The sequence below is a fragment of the Tupaia chinensis genome, unplaced genomic scaffold, assembly GCF_000334495.1.
Source record: "Tupaia chinensis unplaced genomic scaffold, TupChi_1.0 Scaffold144459_1, whole genome shotgun sequence".
NCBI lineage: Eukaryota > Metazoa > Chordata > Mammalia > Scandentia > Tupaiidae > Tupaia > Tupaia belangeri.
In genome coordinates, this window is record NW_006204318.1 from 34266 (window position 1) to 53143 (window position 18878).

Consider the following 18878-nt stretch of genomic DNA (forward strand, 5'->3'; position numbering starts at 1 on the left):
GAGTCCAGTGACAGAACCATTACACCAACTGCTGGTCCCCTATTTACTTTCTTTTTATGGGATCACCTGTCCCTTAAACTCTCCAGATGTCACAGCACAGAAGCAAGCTCTGTACTTTCATTTATTCTGTTCTTACTAATGTACTTTAAGTGTAAACTTTTCTATAACTTGAATTGAAATGGAGTCTATGAGTGATTGCCCGCAATTCTTAAAAACTTAAATTTCCTGTTTTGTTTATATGATTAAGAACTTCAGTGAATTAAGTAGTGTCTCCTTTACTGGACCTTTTATGAGAACCCTTCCCCTAGCAACAAATGTGTCATCGCAAAAGATTTTTCTGATTGGCTGCAGCTCAACTAATTTGAATTTTAATCATGTCAGATTCTATCACGCCCACCCACTCCCCAACTTTCTTTTCTTTTATTCTTCTCTCTGTCTCACTTTGGGGTTCTACTGAGCTCCATCAAAGCACCTAAGAAGAAGATGGTTATAAGAGGAGTCTTGGTGCTGGAATTATTCATCATAGGTGTTCTGATCCCTCAGGAATCATGGGCTATCAAAGGTAGGTGCTAAGAGAATCAAAACTACAAACAATAAGTTATAAGAGAGAGCATTGAGGAAATGAACTGTGGGCATTTGCAAGACAATCTTTGGAGAAAAGAGTAACAAGTATTATATGGGTCTAAATCTAAATGTATGATAAATTATAGTTTGGAGGAATTCTTTGCTCTCCATAAATTAAAGTAATTCAAATTTAGTTTATAGGAACCAAACCATGTTGTATATTGATCAATGCTATTGACTTAAAATAAGCCAAACTTGGGGAGAAATATTTTCTGACAGACATTAATAAGTTATATCTCTGCGCTTATTTTTTCTTTCTGAAAAATTAGTAAAGAATTCAAAACCTCACGTAATTTTGTTAGGATTATATGAAAAAATATAACAAGTTATTAGCACTACTTTTAGCTGAATGCATGATAATTAAATTTGGCATTTAAATATTGTCAGCATATTTTGAGCACAAACATTGAATTGGAGATGACTAGAAAGAAAAGTTGTCAAAAAGTAACAATCTATCCAGGAAGGGGGTTTGGATAGGTATATTGATATAAATTACATTTAATTTATTGCTTTTGGGAAAGTGATAACCATCCCAAACCCCACCTTCATTTTATAGTAGATCTTTGCTCAGTATTACTTAGTAATATTTCCAAGAAAGGAAAAATATGAAAAGTGAAGAGTCTGATATTATTCTCAGTAAATGTTTGTGTCGTTATAAACACGTATTGTGAGGGACCAGCAGATGGCATAATGGCTATGTTGCTGGACTCCCATATAGTCGACTGCAGTTCAAGTCCCGCACCCAGTGGCTTAAATTCATACTGGGTGCGTGTGCATGTGTGCCCAGGATCTTTAGAGGAGAATGGAGGAGAAGGGATTGCAGCATAGCCATCCCCCCGAGGGGTGATTTCTCACTTTCTGTCTCTCTCTCTCTGTGTGTCTTTCTGGGAAGTGCACATGTCTTATAGCAAAAACCTCTCCAAAAAAAAAAAAATGTATTGTGAAAAAAGTATTCTTCACCCCATGAAATGGGGGCAGGTGGACTGGAAATAAACAAATGGACAACCCAGCTCCCAGACCCATAATGCCTAATGGTCTTTGGTAGATTTCTTTTTCTTTTCTTTTCTTTTTTTTTTTTTTTTGGTGAGTTCTTTTCCATCGGGATCCATAGGGCAATAGGGCACTTGTGCTCACCAGACAGAGAGAGACAGAGAGACAGAAAGTGAGAAATCACCCCCCAGGGGGGATGGCCACGCTGTAATCCCTTCTCCTCCATTACTCCTCTCGGGATCTTGGGCATGCACGCACACGCACCCGACATGAGTTTTAAGCCACCGGGTTCAGGACGCGAACCGCGGTCGACTACGTGGGAGTCCAGCCATTACACTAACTGCTGGTCCCAAGGTCTTTGTTAGATTTTTATAGCCTAGAAAGAACCAAATATGGGAATCCTAATCTGGAAAAATAGAGGCTCTTCTCTTGGACTGGAAAGGGACAGCTAGAATATGTGTGTGTGTGTGTGTGTGTGTGCGCACGCACATGTGTGTGTGGGCATGTATACACATAGATACAAATGCCAAATAAATTCCTAGGTTTCTCAATATAATCAAACATTACAATCCCTCACCTTGTTTCTGAAGACTAAGCAGAAAACAATTCCTTGCTCATCTACAAACACCACAGATGCTGCGTACTTTCTGAATGTAGCTTCCTGTATTCCCACGATGTTGGCTATTCATAGTATTAATAGACTGTGTTCCATAACCACAGTACCAATCTAAGAACCATTAAGATAAAAGTTTACTGAGTTGCCAAGGTCAGTCTGAACATGACCCTTCTCACAGAAGTATCTGCAGAATGGGTTTGGGTCCAAGGATCCACACCACGGCACTGCGTGCTCTCAGACTTAATTCCCTGAGTGTCTCGGATTAGTTATATTTTTCCTAGATCTGCTCCTTAAATAGAAAGCAGTTTATGACTCTAAAAGACGAATAATGTTAGGATAGTCCTGATGATACAGGGTTCTCTAGGGAGACACTAGGATATGTCTAGATATATAAAGAGGAATTTATTGGGGGAATCAGCTCATGGGATCATGGCAGCTGAGAAGTTTCAAACCAGGCCATCTGCAAGATGGAGACTGGGATTCTCAGAGCATGGTCCAAAAGCTTCAGAAGCAGGGAAGCTGATGATGTAACTCACAGTCCAGCTGTGATGTAAATCATAGTGAGGCTGAAAACCTGAGCACCTGGGGGTTGTTGATATAAATCCCAGGGTCCAAAGGCAGATGAGCCTTGGGTTCTGCTGTCCAAGGCAACAGAAGTGTGTCTTGCTCTCTCTCAAAAGAGACTCGTTTGTCTTGTGCATGTATTCTGTCTGGTCCTCTCGATTTCATAGTGCCCACCCACACTGAGGGAGGATCTTCCACATCCAGACTACTCAGACTCACGTGTTAATCCCTTCAAGAAACAGCCCCATAGACATATCCAGAATAATGGTTTATCTGTTTTCTAGGGATTCTTTAGTCTAGTCAAGGTGCCACCGAAAACTAAACATTGCATACACTAAGAAATTACCTTATCATTTAATTGTACAAGCAAATCCATGGTAAACTCAAAATTACTGAACTATACTAGGGAAATTACTTGTAAGCAAGTAGAACAATCTGCTCAAAAACACTAGGTAAATAGCTGAATAACAATTCTGCATTTTATTTGCTTCCAAACCTAATCTTTCAAACAGTGTTTTTCTCTTCTTAGGAACCACACTCTGAGATAGAAATGCCCTGGAATTCTGGCCTGAGAGTATTTAAGGGCTTGGTAGAGAGTGAGAGAACATTGCTTTTTAAGACTGTTGGATTTCTAAAATGTGAATAATTTCTCAACGGAGCCCAACTTCAGAAGACTAGGCTTTTCAGCCCTCTCCAACCCACTTTCTCTAACACTGCTCCTCTTATTTCTCCCTCTCATCTTTGCTCACACAGAAGTCCTTCACCCACACCTCATCTTTTTATTCATTCCTGAAAAACCTCACTTTCCCTAAGTCCCATCTCTTTCCATCTCCTGCCCATACGTTGCAGATTCTTCATCCCCCTCTCCCAATTCTCACCAACTCCCTTTCCTGCCTTTTCAGAGGAACATGTGATCATTCAGGCTGAATTCTATCTGTCCCCGGATCAGAGAGGTGAATTTATGTTTGACTTTGATGGTGATGAAATTTTCCACGTGGATATGGACAAAAAGGAGACTGTCTGGCGGCTTAAAGAGTTTGGACAATTTGCCGGCTTTGAGGCACAGGGTGCACTGGCCAACATAGCTGTGGACAAAGCCAACCTGGAAATCATGATGAAGCGCTCCAACAACACTCCAGACACCAATGGTATCTCTCTCTCTCTACTGCACTCCTGGATATGGTAGATCTTAAGTAGATGCCCAGTTCTCTGTGTTACATTATCATGAAAGACTTTCTCCCTTAAGAGTCTAAACTCCCATAAGCAAGCTCCAAATTCTCACGCCACAGACCTAATTTTCTGGGTTTGTTCTTTGTCTGATGTGCTCACGTCACGTCTCTGTCATCCAGGGTCCCTAACAAAGACTTTGCCCTGAGTACATGATGGGGAGGGGGGCATGAATGAGGTATTTGAACATCTTATGCTTCAGTGTTCATGGGAGAAAGCATCAGAAATGGGTGTCTGAGAATGTGGCTTAGAATTCTTGGAGCAAAATTTCAATGACTTTTTCAGATTCTCAGAGCAAAATTTCAATGACTTTTTCAGTTTTAGAGTCTTCAGGTAGATTTTTACCACAGTTCAGTGTGGGAGGAGAGGATCACCCTAAGCAACGAAAACCAATTTCTGACTTGTGTCCCTCAGTCGCTCCAGAGGTGACCGTGCTCACGGATAAGCCTGTGGAGCTGGGAGAGCCCAACATCCTCATCTGTTTCATCGACAAGTTCTCTCCACCAGTGATCGATGTCACGTGGCTTAAAAATGGAAAGCCTGTCACCATGGGAAGATCAGAGACCATCTTCCTGCCCAGGGAAGACCACCTTTTCCGCAAGTTCCACTATCTCCCCTTTGTGCCCTCCACTGAGGACTTCTATGACTGTAAGGTTGAGCACTGGGGATTCGACAAGCCTGTTCTCACGCACTGGGGTACGAACCCTCTTTCAGTCTCCTTCATTTTAAGGTTTCTCCTTTAACGTTTATGTCTGGACCCTTGGGACCCAGACTGTGCTGACCGTTCCCTAACATCTGCTACAATTCACACACCCGTCTGCTCTCACCGCCCAGCTCCCTTTAGTTTCTAATTTGCTGTTCCCTCAACCCGTCATTCCATCTTCCTCCTCTTTAATGTATTAATAACTACCTTTTTGACCCTACATGTGGTCCTACCTACCACATTCGTCGTCACGATCGTTTCATTTTTTCCAGAGTTTGAAATGCAAACCCCGCTCCCAGAGACCACAGAGAATGTCGTGTGTGCCCTGGGCTTGGTTGTGGGCCTAGTGGGCATCATTGTCGGGACTGTCCTCATCATCAAGGGTGTGCGCAAAGGCAACGCTACAGAACGCCGAGGGCCTCTGTGAGGCACGTGGAGGTGGGTATGCACCATCAGAGGAAGACACGCATGGAGGTGTCTGAGGGAGGAAAACAGAGTGGGAGAAAGGACGTGGATATGCAATCCCTTAAAAGAGGAGGATAGAAAAAATTGTGACTCTTGATTTCTCTTTGTTAGAACAAATCATATATTGGCATCATGTGGTACCCAAAGTTTCAGAGTTCCTCATCCCTTTCCATAGATGTGTACCTAGACCACACCTTCTGTCTTGGAATTTCCTCCAGTACCTAAGGTGATTGTTTCCCATCATGGTACTAAGTCCAGTGGTCTAGGATAGTAAGCCGCAAGTTACAAGCATTCCTAAAAAAAATTCCTGAGGCAGACTGTCGGTTTAGAAGTATTTTTCAAGGCCTAATTCTTGCAGGGTTAGGAAAGCTTTGTATGAAAAGATATGTTTTAAAGGCTAATGTGTCTTTTTGCTCCTCCAGTCTGAAAATCGTTATGAGAAGTTCTAAAAAAAAGTTACAGCACAGTTGTGATTCATACTCAACTGAGGAGTGAGAGATATAGTCCATGTTAAAAGGTCATATTTATAAGACGTCAGATAAATAGTCTTTTGGCTTGTTCTTTTTAGACAGAGATTTTTTGCTATAGCATGTGTGCACTCAGAATAGTCTTTTGGCTTGTTTTTTTTAGACAGAGATTTTTTTGCTATAGCATGTGTGTACTCACTAGAAAGACAGAGAGTGAGAAATCACCCACCGGGGGATGGCCATGCTGTAATCCATTCTCCTCTCTGGATTTTGGGCATGCATGCACACATGCCCATCATGAGCTTCAAGCCACCAGGTCTAGGACTCGAACTATGGTTGGCCCTGTGGGGAGTCCAGTGATGTAACCATTATGCAGTATGCTGGCCCTGGTGTTTTGACTTTCTGAAGTCAAAGTATTCAAAAAGAAGAGGGGGTAATCCGAAAGAAAGACGTCCATCTTAAACTCTTTAGTAACTATGAGTCCTGCTACAGGTGCTGCCTTTCTCCGAGAGAAGATCAATGAAGAAATGATCAATGAAGAAATTCCCGCTGCACTATTACAAAGCTGACAGCCCTTCGAGTGAGAACAACCCTCATCTGCATTTCCCAGCCCTTTCACCACCCTTAGTGGAGAGGCTTTCCCCTGATCTCTCCAGGCTCTAACATCTCCTTGGACTTTCCTATCTGTTGCCTCTCTGGTATCTCTTGTCGCTCAATTTCCAATTATTTTATTATAACCATGAAATGCCTTTGGGGTAAGCCCCACAACTCTTTCTCAGCACTGGAACTTTCTGGGATCATCTCTTAGGTACTTATTGCTTAGGGTTCTTTACGCTGTGATTTTTGTTAATTCAATAAACTATTTTGATGGGTCTTGAGTGGTGTTTTCAATATGTAAGACAAGTCTATTTTTGGAGGGAGAGGGTGAGTTGGGGACTATCTGTGATCTTTCTGTTCTGAAATATCTGAATGCTGGTGTATCCTGTAAGTTCTGGAAATAATCAGAATTAATCAGGTTCATTAGGGTTTGTCCTCATTCTGAGCATCTGCAGGAGTTTTGTTGTTATAATCTAGTCTTCATTTGCAGAGAACCCTAGAGTGGGTTTGTTTCTCCCTGAGTTGTAGATTCAGACTCCATGTTTGGTTCTTGAGCCTCAAATCAATGACATGTCTGTATTTTTATTAGAGTGAATCTCAACCCTCAAGGATTGGCCTCTGACAATAAGTGACACAGATAAAGGGGATCAGAGGTGGTAAAGTGGGGAGCAGAATGAGAAGAGGTTCCACATGTGTTATCAGATTTGCATGTCGTCATCACACACCCCAGGCTTAATGAGGAATGAGGTTGTCCCTGAGGACTGGCTTTACCTGTCCTATTAGACGTGGTCTCAGGTGCCTGTTTCATTACCAAGACAACATCTGACATTCTGGAACCATCTTATATTTGGTGATGTGCCCTCGAATGGAAAACTGAGTAAAGAGAAGGGTCAGGATGTGTCATTAAACTAAGAGGAAAGGTAATAGGAACACAGTGAGCTATTTATTGCTAATTTGTCTTTGAAACTATGACTTGATACGTGTTTCTAATGTAGTTACCAGAACCTACCATAAAACATACAGACGGATTATCCACAAAAGTGTGGTAGACCGGCAAGTAAGTGCTGTTGGAACCGATTCTGGATTCCATGTGCGCTGTATCATTTACTAGCTGTGCACTTACTAGTGTGTCACTTACCTTGGCCGCAACTTCCTTTCACAAATACAGATGCTAAATTTTCATTAAATTGAGTCATTGTGAGAATTAACAGAAAAATGTAAGCAAAGTAATTAAATACCATGCTTAACGATAATAATATTGCAAAAGTTGTAAATTCTATTGTTCTCAACTTTTCTACAGCCTGACATTAAAACATCTAAAAGAAGCAAAACAGAATTAAACTAGAAACAAACCAACACAGCATGAACATATAAGTCTATAAAATAACAAATTTCTTCTACATACTGCTTAAAGAATCAGAGCAGAATCTTGAGAATAGAAGATTAGAATAGGCACAGGTGTTTCTTTCAGATATCTATAATTTTTATTATAAAATAAATAGATGTACAGTAAAGAATATGCTAAATCTCAGACAAGCATGGAAAAACAAAAAGTAAAGCTATATCTTTTCATGTAAATAAAACACTTTTTAGGGGCCGTAAGATGGCACAGCAGTTACTGGACTCCCACATGGCCAACCGCAGTTCAAATCCTGGACTCAGTGGCTTGAAAATCACACCATGTGTGTGTTTGTGCAGGCCCAAGACCCCAGGAGGAGAAAGAAAAATAGATTGTGGCACGGCCATCTCCCTAGGGGGGTGATTTCTCACTTTCCCTCTCACTGTGTCTATCTGTCTGTCTCTCTGCGAGTGCAAGGACCCCAAGGCTTAAAAAAAAAAAAAAAAAGCTTAAAAATAAACTCTATTTTTTAAGCAGTTTTAATTTTCCAGAATATTGAAGAAAAAAGTACAATAAGTTCCCATAAGCCCTTTCCCTGCAAATCCCTACTGCCCAGTTTTCCTTATTACTAACATCCTGCATTAGTGTGGTACATTTGTTATGGCTGATGATCCAATACTGATACTTACTATTAGCTAAAGTTCATAGTTGCTTTAGGGGTCACTCTGGAGTATATAATTCTATGGGTTCTGCCAAATACAAAATGTCATATATCAATAGATACACTGACCTAAAAGTGCCCTGGAATGCTGGCTAGTATGGTAGGGATATGTTTATCTTCATAAGAAATTGCCAGGGTGTCTTCCAAAGTAGCTATAACATTTTGTATTCCCACCAGCACTGAATGAGTCTCCGTTGTTCTACATCCTTGATCCTTGCCAACATTTAGTGTTTGAAGATTTTAGATTTCAGTCAGAAAACCACTCCCCCCGCCCCCTTGGAGAGTACATGCACTTGCCAGAAAGACTCAAAGAGACAGAGCCAGGGGGAGAGACCATATACCCCCTCCCCATGGTAAATGGCCACCCTGCAATCTCTTCACTTCTCTCTCATTGGGATTCTAGGCATGCATGCACAAGTGCCTGATGTTTTTCTCAAGCTGCCAGGTCCAAGACCCACCATACAAATGACCATATGAAACCCAGCTGCCTTAATTACCCGCTATACAGCCAGATGCAGAAGGCCACTTTTAAAAAATGTTTTACTTTCAAAGAATTATTGATTCTCAGGAAATCACAGACAGGACAGAGATTCTGCATGCCCCTTCACCCCTCTTCTCCAGATGTTTGTACCTTAAGTAACTGTACCACAATACAAAGCCAGGAAACCACCTTTGGTACACGTGTGTATAGCTCTATGCCCAGGACTTACACATGTGCAGATCCGTGTAACCACCACCGTGATCAGGTGCAGAGCTACCCCATTACCACAGAGGTTTCCCTGTGCTGCCTTTTATAGTCACAAACCCCTCCCTCTCCACACCATTACCCCAACACCTGACGATCCCTAATGGCTTCCCCATCTCTACAACTGTGTCCTTCTGAGAATGTGAGATAAACAAAATCTAAAGTATGTCTCTTTCTGAGATGGCATTTTTCATTCAGCATAATATCCTTGAGATCCATCCAGGCTATGGCCTTCATTCTGTTTTATTGCTGAAAAGAATCCATAGTATGGATGTGCCATAGTTTGTTGAACTATTTGCCTGTTGAATGAAATTTTAATTCTTATGACATTAGGGCTATTATGAATAAAACTGCTAAGAAATTTGTCTAAGGCTTTTTTTTAATGTAAACATGAGTTTTCATTTCTCTGATATAAATATCCTAGAATGTCATTTCTGGATCATGTGGTAAACGTATTTTTTTAAAGAAATTCCAAGCAAAATAGGGACGATGTACCATTTTACGTTTTCACAATCAATGTGAAAGATTTATTTATTTTGCATTTTCACCAACTCCTGGCATTGCCAGTACTTTGTCTTTTCTGGCTGTTTTACTGTGTAGTGATATCTCGTGTTCTTAATGTGCATTTCCCTAAGGCTCAACAATGTCGAACATCATGCCATGTGCTCACAGGCCATCTGATGAAATGTCTCCATGTGACATTTGCTCATTTAGTAACTACCTTCTTTGGAGGTAGTTATAAAATGTGGAGTTTTGGCAGCTCTTTTATTTTTTTCCATTTATTTAATTTTTTTTCCCATTTCATTTTCTTCCATACAGTCAATCACATTAGTATTTGGCTTAGAAAATGGATATTTCAACAGGTGAACATTTCTCCCTAGTGCTGTTGATAAAACTACAACATATCTTCAACAGATAATACCACTCCTCTTTGTGCCATTAATGCTCTGCCTCCCTGTCCCTCCCCCAAGTGTCCTTCCTCAGACCCTATTCCTGTCCTTTGTGATACATGTGGTTTGCAAATATTTTCTCCCTATTTGTAGCTCATGTTTTTAATTTTTTTACTTAAGTTCTTTTATCTCTTTCATGACAGTGAGTGACAGAGAGAGAAAATGGCAGAGCAATAAGCACCATCAGGGCCTCACACTGAGCCCCTCCCAGCCTTCCCAGGCAGTCAGAACATGGGTGTGCACCTGGGTGTTCGCCCTGGGCTGGGGAGCCTCATTCATGGCCTCCCATAGGGTACAACTTTTCTTGAGTAGCAGGTTACTGTTGAATCACGTAGCTAGCCCTTTTACTATCATTATTATTTCTTAACAAAATATTTTGCAGAACACCTATAGCAAAAAACCTCTCCAAAAAAAATTTTTTTTTGCTTTTTTTATTATACTTAAAATCTCTTCACCTGGCCCTGGTTTCTAAATATTTTCTATGTTTTGTTACATTTGCATGTAAGCCTATGATCTATTTGGAGTATTTCTTGGTATAAGATGTGAGAATTGTGTAGTTTCTTTTTCTTTTCTTTATCCCTCTATAAATAGCCACTTCCTTCATAGCTTAAAGAGATTCTCCCCCACTGAATTGCTTTGCACCTTTGTCAAAACATGAGTGGATGTAGATCTGTTCCTGGAGAGTCTCTATACTGCTCCATGAGTCTGTGTGCCTAGACCTCCACAAATGTCAGTCTTTATGAATATTGCTTATAAGATTCTTAATTTTTATAAGAATGACCCACAGTTTATTAAATTATTTTATCCAGTCAGTTCCCTGCTTTTTTATATAAATGTTAGAACAACTTTGTGTGCACCTGTTAGAAATGTTGCTGAGATTTAGATAGAAATTACACAAAACCTGGATATCAATTTGAGGAGAACTGCCATCTTTACCATCTTTCCAGTTGATGAACACAGCAAGTCTCTCTGTTTATTTAGGTCACTGATTTCTTTCTTTCTTTTTTTTTTTTTATTTGGAGAGGTTTTTTTGCTATAGGGCTTGTGCGCTCCCCAGACAGACAGAGAGACAGAAAGCGAGAATTCACCCCCCAGTGGAGATGGCCACGCCACAATCCCTTCTCCTCGTTCTCCTCTCAGGATCTTGGGCACGCACACACACACGCCCAGCGTGAATTTTAAGCCACCGGGTCCGGGATGCGAACCGCCGTCGACTACATGGGAGTCCAGCGCCATAGTCATTACGCTAACTGCTGGTCCCCTCTGATTTCTTTCATCAGCATTTCAGCATATCGCTCCTGCACTTTGTTCTGTTAGAGGTACACTTAAGTGCTTCTTTTTCTCTTTTGAGTGATTATAAATGGTATTGTATTTTTAATTTTAACTTTTAGTTTTTCATTGCCATATAAAGAAATAAATATGACCTGTATGTTCATCAGAGAAAGAGAAAAAGAGAATGAAAGTGAAAAAGTAACCCCAAGGGGGGTGTGCACTCTGTAGACCCTTCTCCATTCTCTCCTTGGGGTTTTGGGTACCCATGCATACAGGCCCAGTGTAGTTTCCAAGTCACAGGGTCCAGGACTCCAACAGAGAAGGCAGCCATGTGAGATCCAGACCTGGCAGCTTGCTTTCTCACTTTTTCATCTGCTGGCCTGAAATTGACTTTAGTTTTTTGTTTGTTTTTTTTTTTTTTAAATTCTGCAACCTTTATGAACTCCTTTATTAGTTGGAGCAAAGGAGGAAAAACATTTATTCAGTCATTTCACCATTAAGTATGAATTTAGCTGTAAGATTTTTATAGAAGTTATTTATCAAGCTGAAGAAATTTTCTTCTAGTTCTGCTTTTCTGAGGGGTTTTATTATAAATAAATATTGAATTTCATCCATTTCCTTTCTGCTTCAGTTAACATGATCATGTTATTTTTCTTCATTAATTTAATATAATAGATTTTTTTTAATTTGCCAGAGGGCATGCACGCTCACCAGAGAGAGACAGAGAAAGAAGGTGAGAAAGGATCCTCATTGGTGCTGGCCATGCCATAATCCCATCTCCACTTTCTCCTTTCAGGATTTTGGGCACACGTGCACATGCACCCACAGTGTGAGCACCCAGAGTGTTTTCCAAGCCACTGGAGCCAGTACGTCATTTTACAGTTGGCCATATGGAATCCAGCCACCTTAACCACCATGCTACCGGATGACCCTTTTTTCTAGATTTTACTGTTATTTGTGCCTTTTTTCTTCTATAGTGGATACATTTAGTTCTATAAGTATTTTTTTCTAAGCACTGCTTTCATGTGTCCCACAATTTTTGAAATGCATCTTCACTTTTTACATAGTTGAATAGATATATTTTCCCCTTTAAGACAGCCTTTTTGACACATGAATTACTTAGATATTGTTTAGTTTCTGAGTGTTTAGGATAGGACTGGTTATCTTTATGTTATCAGTTTCTCATTTAATTCTCTGTGTCCAGTCAACAGTCTGAACAATTTAAATTCTTTAATGTTTTTGAGGTCTATTTTTTGCCTTAGCATATGGTATATCTTGGTAAAGATTTTAAGGACACTTCAAAAAACCATATTCTGCTCGTTTGGTGAAGTGCTATGTGTCTGTTGACAGGCCATGTGTGATAGAGGGGAGAGCTATAAAGTTCCAGGGTTATTGGCATGTCACTGGCTGACTGCACTGAACAACCCTGGAATGCCTACCTTGAATCTATCAACTATGTGAGATAAAAAGTTAGAGAAAAACAAAACAATTGAGATTAGATTTCCTGACACCAGCTACAGAAGCATCTTTATTGAAGTACTCATGACACGTATGATTTTTTTAAGGAGGTTTTTGCCTTAGGACATGTGTGCTTGCAGATTGAAAGACAGTGAGACAGAAAGTGAAAAATCCGCCCCCAGGAGGGATGACCATGCTGCAACTCCTCTCCTCCATTCTCCTCTTGGGATCTTGGACACATATGAACAATGCACCCAGTGTTATTTTCAAGCCACCAGGTCCAGGACTTGAAGCATGTGGGAGTCCAGCAACATAACCACTATGCCACTTGCTGGCCCCAACATGTATGTTTTTGTTTTAATTTCCCAGATGGCACATGCACTTGCCAGAGAGGGACACAGAAAAAGAGAGAGAGAAAGAGAGAGAGAGAGAGAGAGAAAGAGAGAAACAGGGGAGTAAAGTAACAAAGCAAGCCCCCATGAAGTATGGTCACTCCAAAATACTTTTTCCTCCTTCTCCACCTTCTTTCAAAATTTTGGGCAAATGTACAAATATGGTTAGTATAGTTTTCATGCCACCGGGTCTAGGGCTCAATCCACACTGTCAGCCATTTGGGATCCACCTGCTTTAACCACCAGACCACAGGTCTCAAAATAAGATGAATAATTTCTTTATCACAGGGAATGAAGCAAGAGTAAAGCTGCTATCCAGGGACCACACAAAGCAGACATGACTCTCAGCTTACTAAATTCCTAGAGCATCACCAGCTTTGCACAAATAATACATAATATAATTTAAAATAATGTATGCATTAAATGAAGTTTAAATTTACTTGAAAATAACAGTTGTATCAAATTGGAGACATTGTGCTCAAATAGCTTTTAATTTCAAAAAGTTTCCAAATTTCTTTACGTTTGATTGACATTTAAAACTGACTCTTCAGATGGAACACAACTGTGGGACCCTCCATCTTCCTAATGAATGTAGTCGCCTTTCTCTTAGATCTGTCCAACTCACTTAGCAGCACACTACTGAAGTCTATGGAATTTAGAATATTGTATCAATTTACAATTATATTTACACAGTACATTAGGCAAGAAACAAAGAAAAAATTTTGTCTTTTCTATCTTGTTACTCAACATATATTTTTGTTAACTTTGTTTCAATTGTTACAATTGTGTTCCCCTTTTGAGGTGTTGTCTTTTAAACTTTTAATTTTAATTTTAGTTTTTTTAATTTACAAATCAAAATTGTATCCATTTATGGTGTACAGCATGATGAACTGATACATGTACACACTGTGCAATGGAAAATCAAGCTTTTTGTTTGCTTGGTTGGTTGGTTGGTTGTTTTGAGAGGTTTTTGCTATAGGGCGCGTGTGCTCACCACAAAAACAGAGAGAGATAGAGAGTCAAAAAGTGAGAAATCACCCCCCCCAGGGGGGTGGTCACTGCACAATCCCCTCTCCTCCATTCTCCTCCCAGAGTCAGTTTAAGCCACCAGGTTCGAGACTCGAACTACAGTCAACTACAGAGTCCAGCAACATAGCCATTACGCCAACTGCTAGTCCCTAAATGAAGCTGTTTAACATACACCTCATATACTTACATAAATAAATGAAAACCAGCATCATATTGTGATGTAATTCTCCATGTCTTTTTTGTATATTTTTGTCATGTGAATCAGTAATTTATCACTCCATGTTTATTTGAGAAACATTTAATAAAGTCATGTGGCATATGGTGACTTCAGATGCACAGGAGGCAGGAAGGGTTCAGCACAAAGGGGACCAGCAAAGAGTGAAGATGAGGTTTGGAAATCAGCAGTGGAATTTGCAGGCCAAGGGCAGGGGCTGAGGAAGGCATTAGGAAGAAAATTTTCTGCAAGACCACTAAACCAGGGACAAACCAGATCCTCAGAACCCACTCTCTATGTGAAAGAACAAGAAAAGCAGGAAATCTTTTCATTCTTTAAAGCTGAGACAGAAGCTTCTTCCTTGAGCATCCTCACCATCACTTCAGCTCAGGAGTCCTGCAAAACAGAGAGTGTTTTTCAGACCTAACTCTACAACAGCGTCTTTTCCTCTCTCAGGGCCTGGTGTGGTAAGACTGCTGCAGAAGAAACACGCATTTCTTAAGTCTCTCTCTGAGCCAGTCCTACTTCAGAGCACAGGCCTCTTAAACAGTGGAGAGAAGAAGGTGGATTAAAAGCAACCTGATCAAAAATTCCAATCCAAAGTCTTTCCATTATTGCTGTCTCGTATCAGGTCTACAGGGAACTGAATATGTCTCTAAAAGGGAATTAAAAGGCATTACCTGTTGGCTGAAGGTCTGAGTGTCCTGGGAAAGAGATGGAAAGACATATATGTAAAAGGCAAAGTTGTGCCCATAAGGAATGTCCTCAGCCCCAGGTCTCCCACCTGAGATTTCTCGAACACACCAACCTTAGCCGGGGCAGAGGGAAGCAGACATGGAAGTATAAGACCTTCCAAGTTTCACAGGGATTCAGGGCACTGTGACTACCCTAGTGGCTGTTCCTTCACTGGCCCAGGGTGTCTAACTAAGATCTCTGTGCTGGTTAACCCCTCTTCTGTCCCTGTAGGCCATAACCTCTGTGCTGCTTACCATGGTAGCATGGACTGTTGATTTCTGAAATTCCAGGAAATCTCAGTCAGTTAGAGAAAGAAAGGCTAATACAGGGCCACTGATACACTGAGAACCGACTTTACCAAAGCTATTGTTTCTTCCTTCAGGAAAATCTAGAGAAGTCTCAGCTAACAAACAGTCTTTACCTTTCTGATTCCTGAAGTGGATGAATGGCCCCACCCCAAGGAAAAGCAGGCCCAGAACAGAGCCCCCAATTCCACTCAGCATCTTGCCCCGTGCAGATTCAGATTGTGCCTCTGGGAAAAAAAAAATCAACTTCAGTTATTTTTATTCTAAATGCAACTTTTCTAATAGAAACTCAGATTCAGAGCTTTGAGAATGGGGGAAGAAGTCTGCCCTGGAAGAATTAGAATAATTGGCCATCCCTGAAAAAGAGATTCAAAAATCAACTGAGTAGCTACAAGGTTCAGGCACTGACCACATTTAAATTTCACAGCCCTGACAGAAGGCATGACTTCAATATTTGAGGAATAAAAATCCGGGAACTCAGTGAGGTCAAGGAGCTTCTCTAGGATGACAGAGCTAGTGAGAGGAGAGCTGAGAGCAGACTCCCCACTTAACGGGAAGCCCCTGCGCTGCTCCTCTTCTCAGACCACAGTGCACAGCTCAGAGCAGCAGCCCCAGAGGGAGGCTGGAGCCATGGCCTAGGGCGTGACCATGCCTGTGGTATCATGGGAAGGTTCAAGACAGGAAGAAGCTCTCTTCTACTTGCCAGGACCAATTGCTTCCCCAGGGGTACAAGAGTTTTGTAGAAACCATCACAGGTGAGAAATTGTCTTCATTTTGTTCATAGTCTGAAACTGTTACTCACTGTTCAATCAAAATGTTTACAAAACTTTACAAAGGAAAGTGCATGAATTACCAGAGAGATTTCTGAAACTAGTGTACCTGGTCCAAATATAGGCTCTGCCTCTTACTGGTTGATCCTAGAAGAGTCTAAATTTCTCTTTGCCTCAATTTCTCACATATAATACAGGACATAATACTTCATGGCTACTCCCATGAAGCAGGAAATCTTGTCATTCTCCAAAGTTGTGATGAGGGAGAGGAGAAACACAGACCAGATAAAGAAAATAAGGTGTCAGAAGAAGACCCTGACTCGGGATAAGCAAAGTCCCCCTCTTGCTGGGTGGGGGATTTATGAAGTCAGGAACCTTCTCACTCCATTCCACCCTGACAGGGTCCGTCAGGCTTGGGTGTTCCACTTGGCAAGTGTAAACCTCTCCACTCTGAGGAACTGTTTCCAGCATCACCAGGATCTGGAAGGTCCAGTCTCCATTACGGATCAGGCCTGTGGAGACAACCCCAGCCTTCTCTTCCTGGCCATTCCGGAACCATCTGACTTCAACGTTGCCTGGGTAGAAACCGTTCACAGAGCAGACCAGGAGGCTGTGGTGCTGCAGGGGCTGGGTCCTTGTAGGATACACGGTCACCTTGGGCTGAGCTAGGAGAGAAGAGGGGAGAGGGTAAGTGAGGACGACAGAGCAATCTGCTTGTCTGTCTTTCTGCCCCTCTACTAACCAGGCTCCAGTCTCAGGTCTCCATTAAAGCGGAATATGTGACCTAACAGTATCTGTCATGATCTTTAAGTGTATTCTTACAGCAGGGACCCAGAAGATTTCAGAGACATTGAGAAAAATTGTCTTCAGTTTTTTCATAGAAGTGAAGTGTTATTCACTGTTCAGTCAAACGTTTACAAACCTTTGCAAAGCAAAGTGTATGAGGTAACAGAGTGATTTCCGGAGCTAGTGTGCCTGGTTCAGATATAGGCTCTGCCTCTTACTGGTTGATCTGGAAGAGTTTCAATTGCCCTTTTCCTCCATTTCTCACTATAATACAGGACATAATACTGATATACTTCTCAGGCTTATAAGAGAACTAATGTTTCTAAAATATGTAAAATAATGTCTGGATTTAGCTTTCCATTCATATTAGCTATTTACTATCCTTGTTTACCCTGACAGATAACATGATTCAGACTAGTCAGGGTGGTACATATTTATAATCCCTGCAGGAGGATAGCAAGTTTAAGACCTGCCTACGCAACATAGGAGACTCTGGCACACACAAAAATAAATAAATAAAATAAAAGAAGAAAGAAAAAAAAAGCAAGAGAAAAGAAAAACAAACAAACAAAGCCAGCATGATTCAAAACAAAAAGCAATATGATAGACTCAGGATAGTCGGGTAGACAAGAAGACAGAGTCTGAAATCCACAGAGTGCTGAGAGTCCTCACTCCCACCTTAGAACACCACGTGACTGGCTCTTCCTGGGAAGGAGACACAGACAGAGGTGGTTCTCTCTCTGAGCTGAATCTGAGAAAAGCATGAGTCCTGGAGGAGAGAGAAAGGATCAATGAAAGTCATTCATTTAAAAAAGTTTTTACATTCAACTGATCAATCCACCTCCTTTCCAAGCTAGCATCACTGTTATTAGAACTATCGTTTTATAACTGTTGCTCTTTCCAGACTGACATTTGGGACAGGGCAGGGTCTAGGACTCATTAGTATGTGCTTAATACCTGGGACAGTCCCTGACATGGACCGACCTCAATAAGTACAATTATCTTAAGAGAAAGGAGAAACCTGGAGACAACATTTATATGATACTACAAAATGGTATCCTAAATCATTACCAAAAATTTTGCAATATTTTATTAATTAATATGTTCATATTCTTAACATAGAAAATAATTTTAAAAATCAAAATACAAACCACAAACTGGAGAAAATGTTGAATCAAATATCAATAAACAGCTAATCATCTTATTGTATAAAGAACCCATAAAATCATTTTTAAAAATAGGACTCCAGAGGTAACAGACAATAGGTAATTGTCTATTATATACATAATATAATAGATGATTCCTGAAACAATAATTATAATTGGCCAGAAAACATGTGAAAAATGTTCAGGACCCTCAAAAATGAAAGCAATGTAAGCTTAAAAAGTGATATAAATTTCACCTATTTGTCAATATCGCAAAAAGGAGCAACAAAGAAGATGTGAGGCAAGTTGTGTTACACCTGTCTGAGGACAAGATATGACTACTTAAGTACTATTAGCACTACTGTAAAGATACACCAGATGGGGCCAGCAGGTGTCTTGGTGGTTGAGCCTCTGGACTACCACATGGTCCACCATGGTTCAAGTCCTAACCTGGCAGCTTGCTTTCTCACTTTCTCTCTCTCTCCCCCTCTGTGTCTCTCTCTGGTCAGATTTAAAAATAACATTAAGAAATATAATTTAATAAGCATTTTTAAAAATCAGTGACAGAAAGTGTGCAAAATTTTATTTCTTTTAATTAATTAATTAATTTTTATTAATTAATTTTTCTTTTTTTAACATTAATACACTATATATCATTACAGTGCACAAAATGAATTTTTCATCCAAAATACACTGTCTGTTGGTTCAGTCAAGCACATCAACATACATGTTATCAACAAATAATTTTCCATTTCTTATGTCTT

At 40.5% G+C, this 18878-nt stretch overlaps 2 protein-coding genes across 2 annotated transcripts in view; one reads left to right on the forward strand and one right to left on the reverse strand.

The window, feature by feature from the left end:
- The first annotated feature begins 404 nt into the window (after positions 1-404).
- Positions 405-6534, forward strand: LOC102471268 (mamu class II histocompatibility antigen, DR alpha chain). Its single transcript, XM_006167025.3, has 5 exons — positions 405-562; positions 3697-3942; positions 4436-4717; positions 4997-5162; positions 6149-6534. Exons 1-4 carry the CDS (start codon positions 484-486, stop codon positions 5149-5151), a joined length of 762 nt encoding a protein of 253 aa, XP_006167087.1. The 5' UTR covers positions 405-483; the 3' UTR covers positions 5152-5162; positions 6149-6534.
- A 27-nt stretch (positions 6535-6561) lies between these two features.
- Positions 6562-18878, reverse strand: part of LOC102472115 (HLA class II histocompatibility antigen, DRB1-1 beta chain-like) — a 20402-nt gene continuing 8085 nt past the window's right edge. Inside the window, 5 exon segments of the mRNA XM_014583648.1 lie at positions 6562-6647; positions 7392-7424; positions 15054-15077; positions 15530-15640; positions 16567-16848. Coding sequence (XP_014439134.1) covers positions 6562-6647; positions 7392-7424; positions 15054-15077; positions 15530-15640; positions 16567-16848 — 536 coding nt within the window.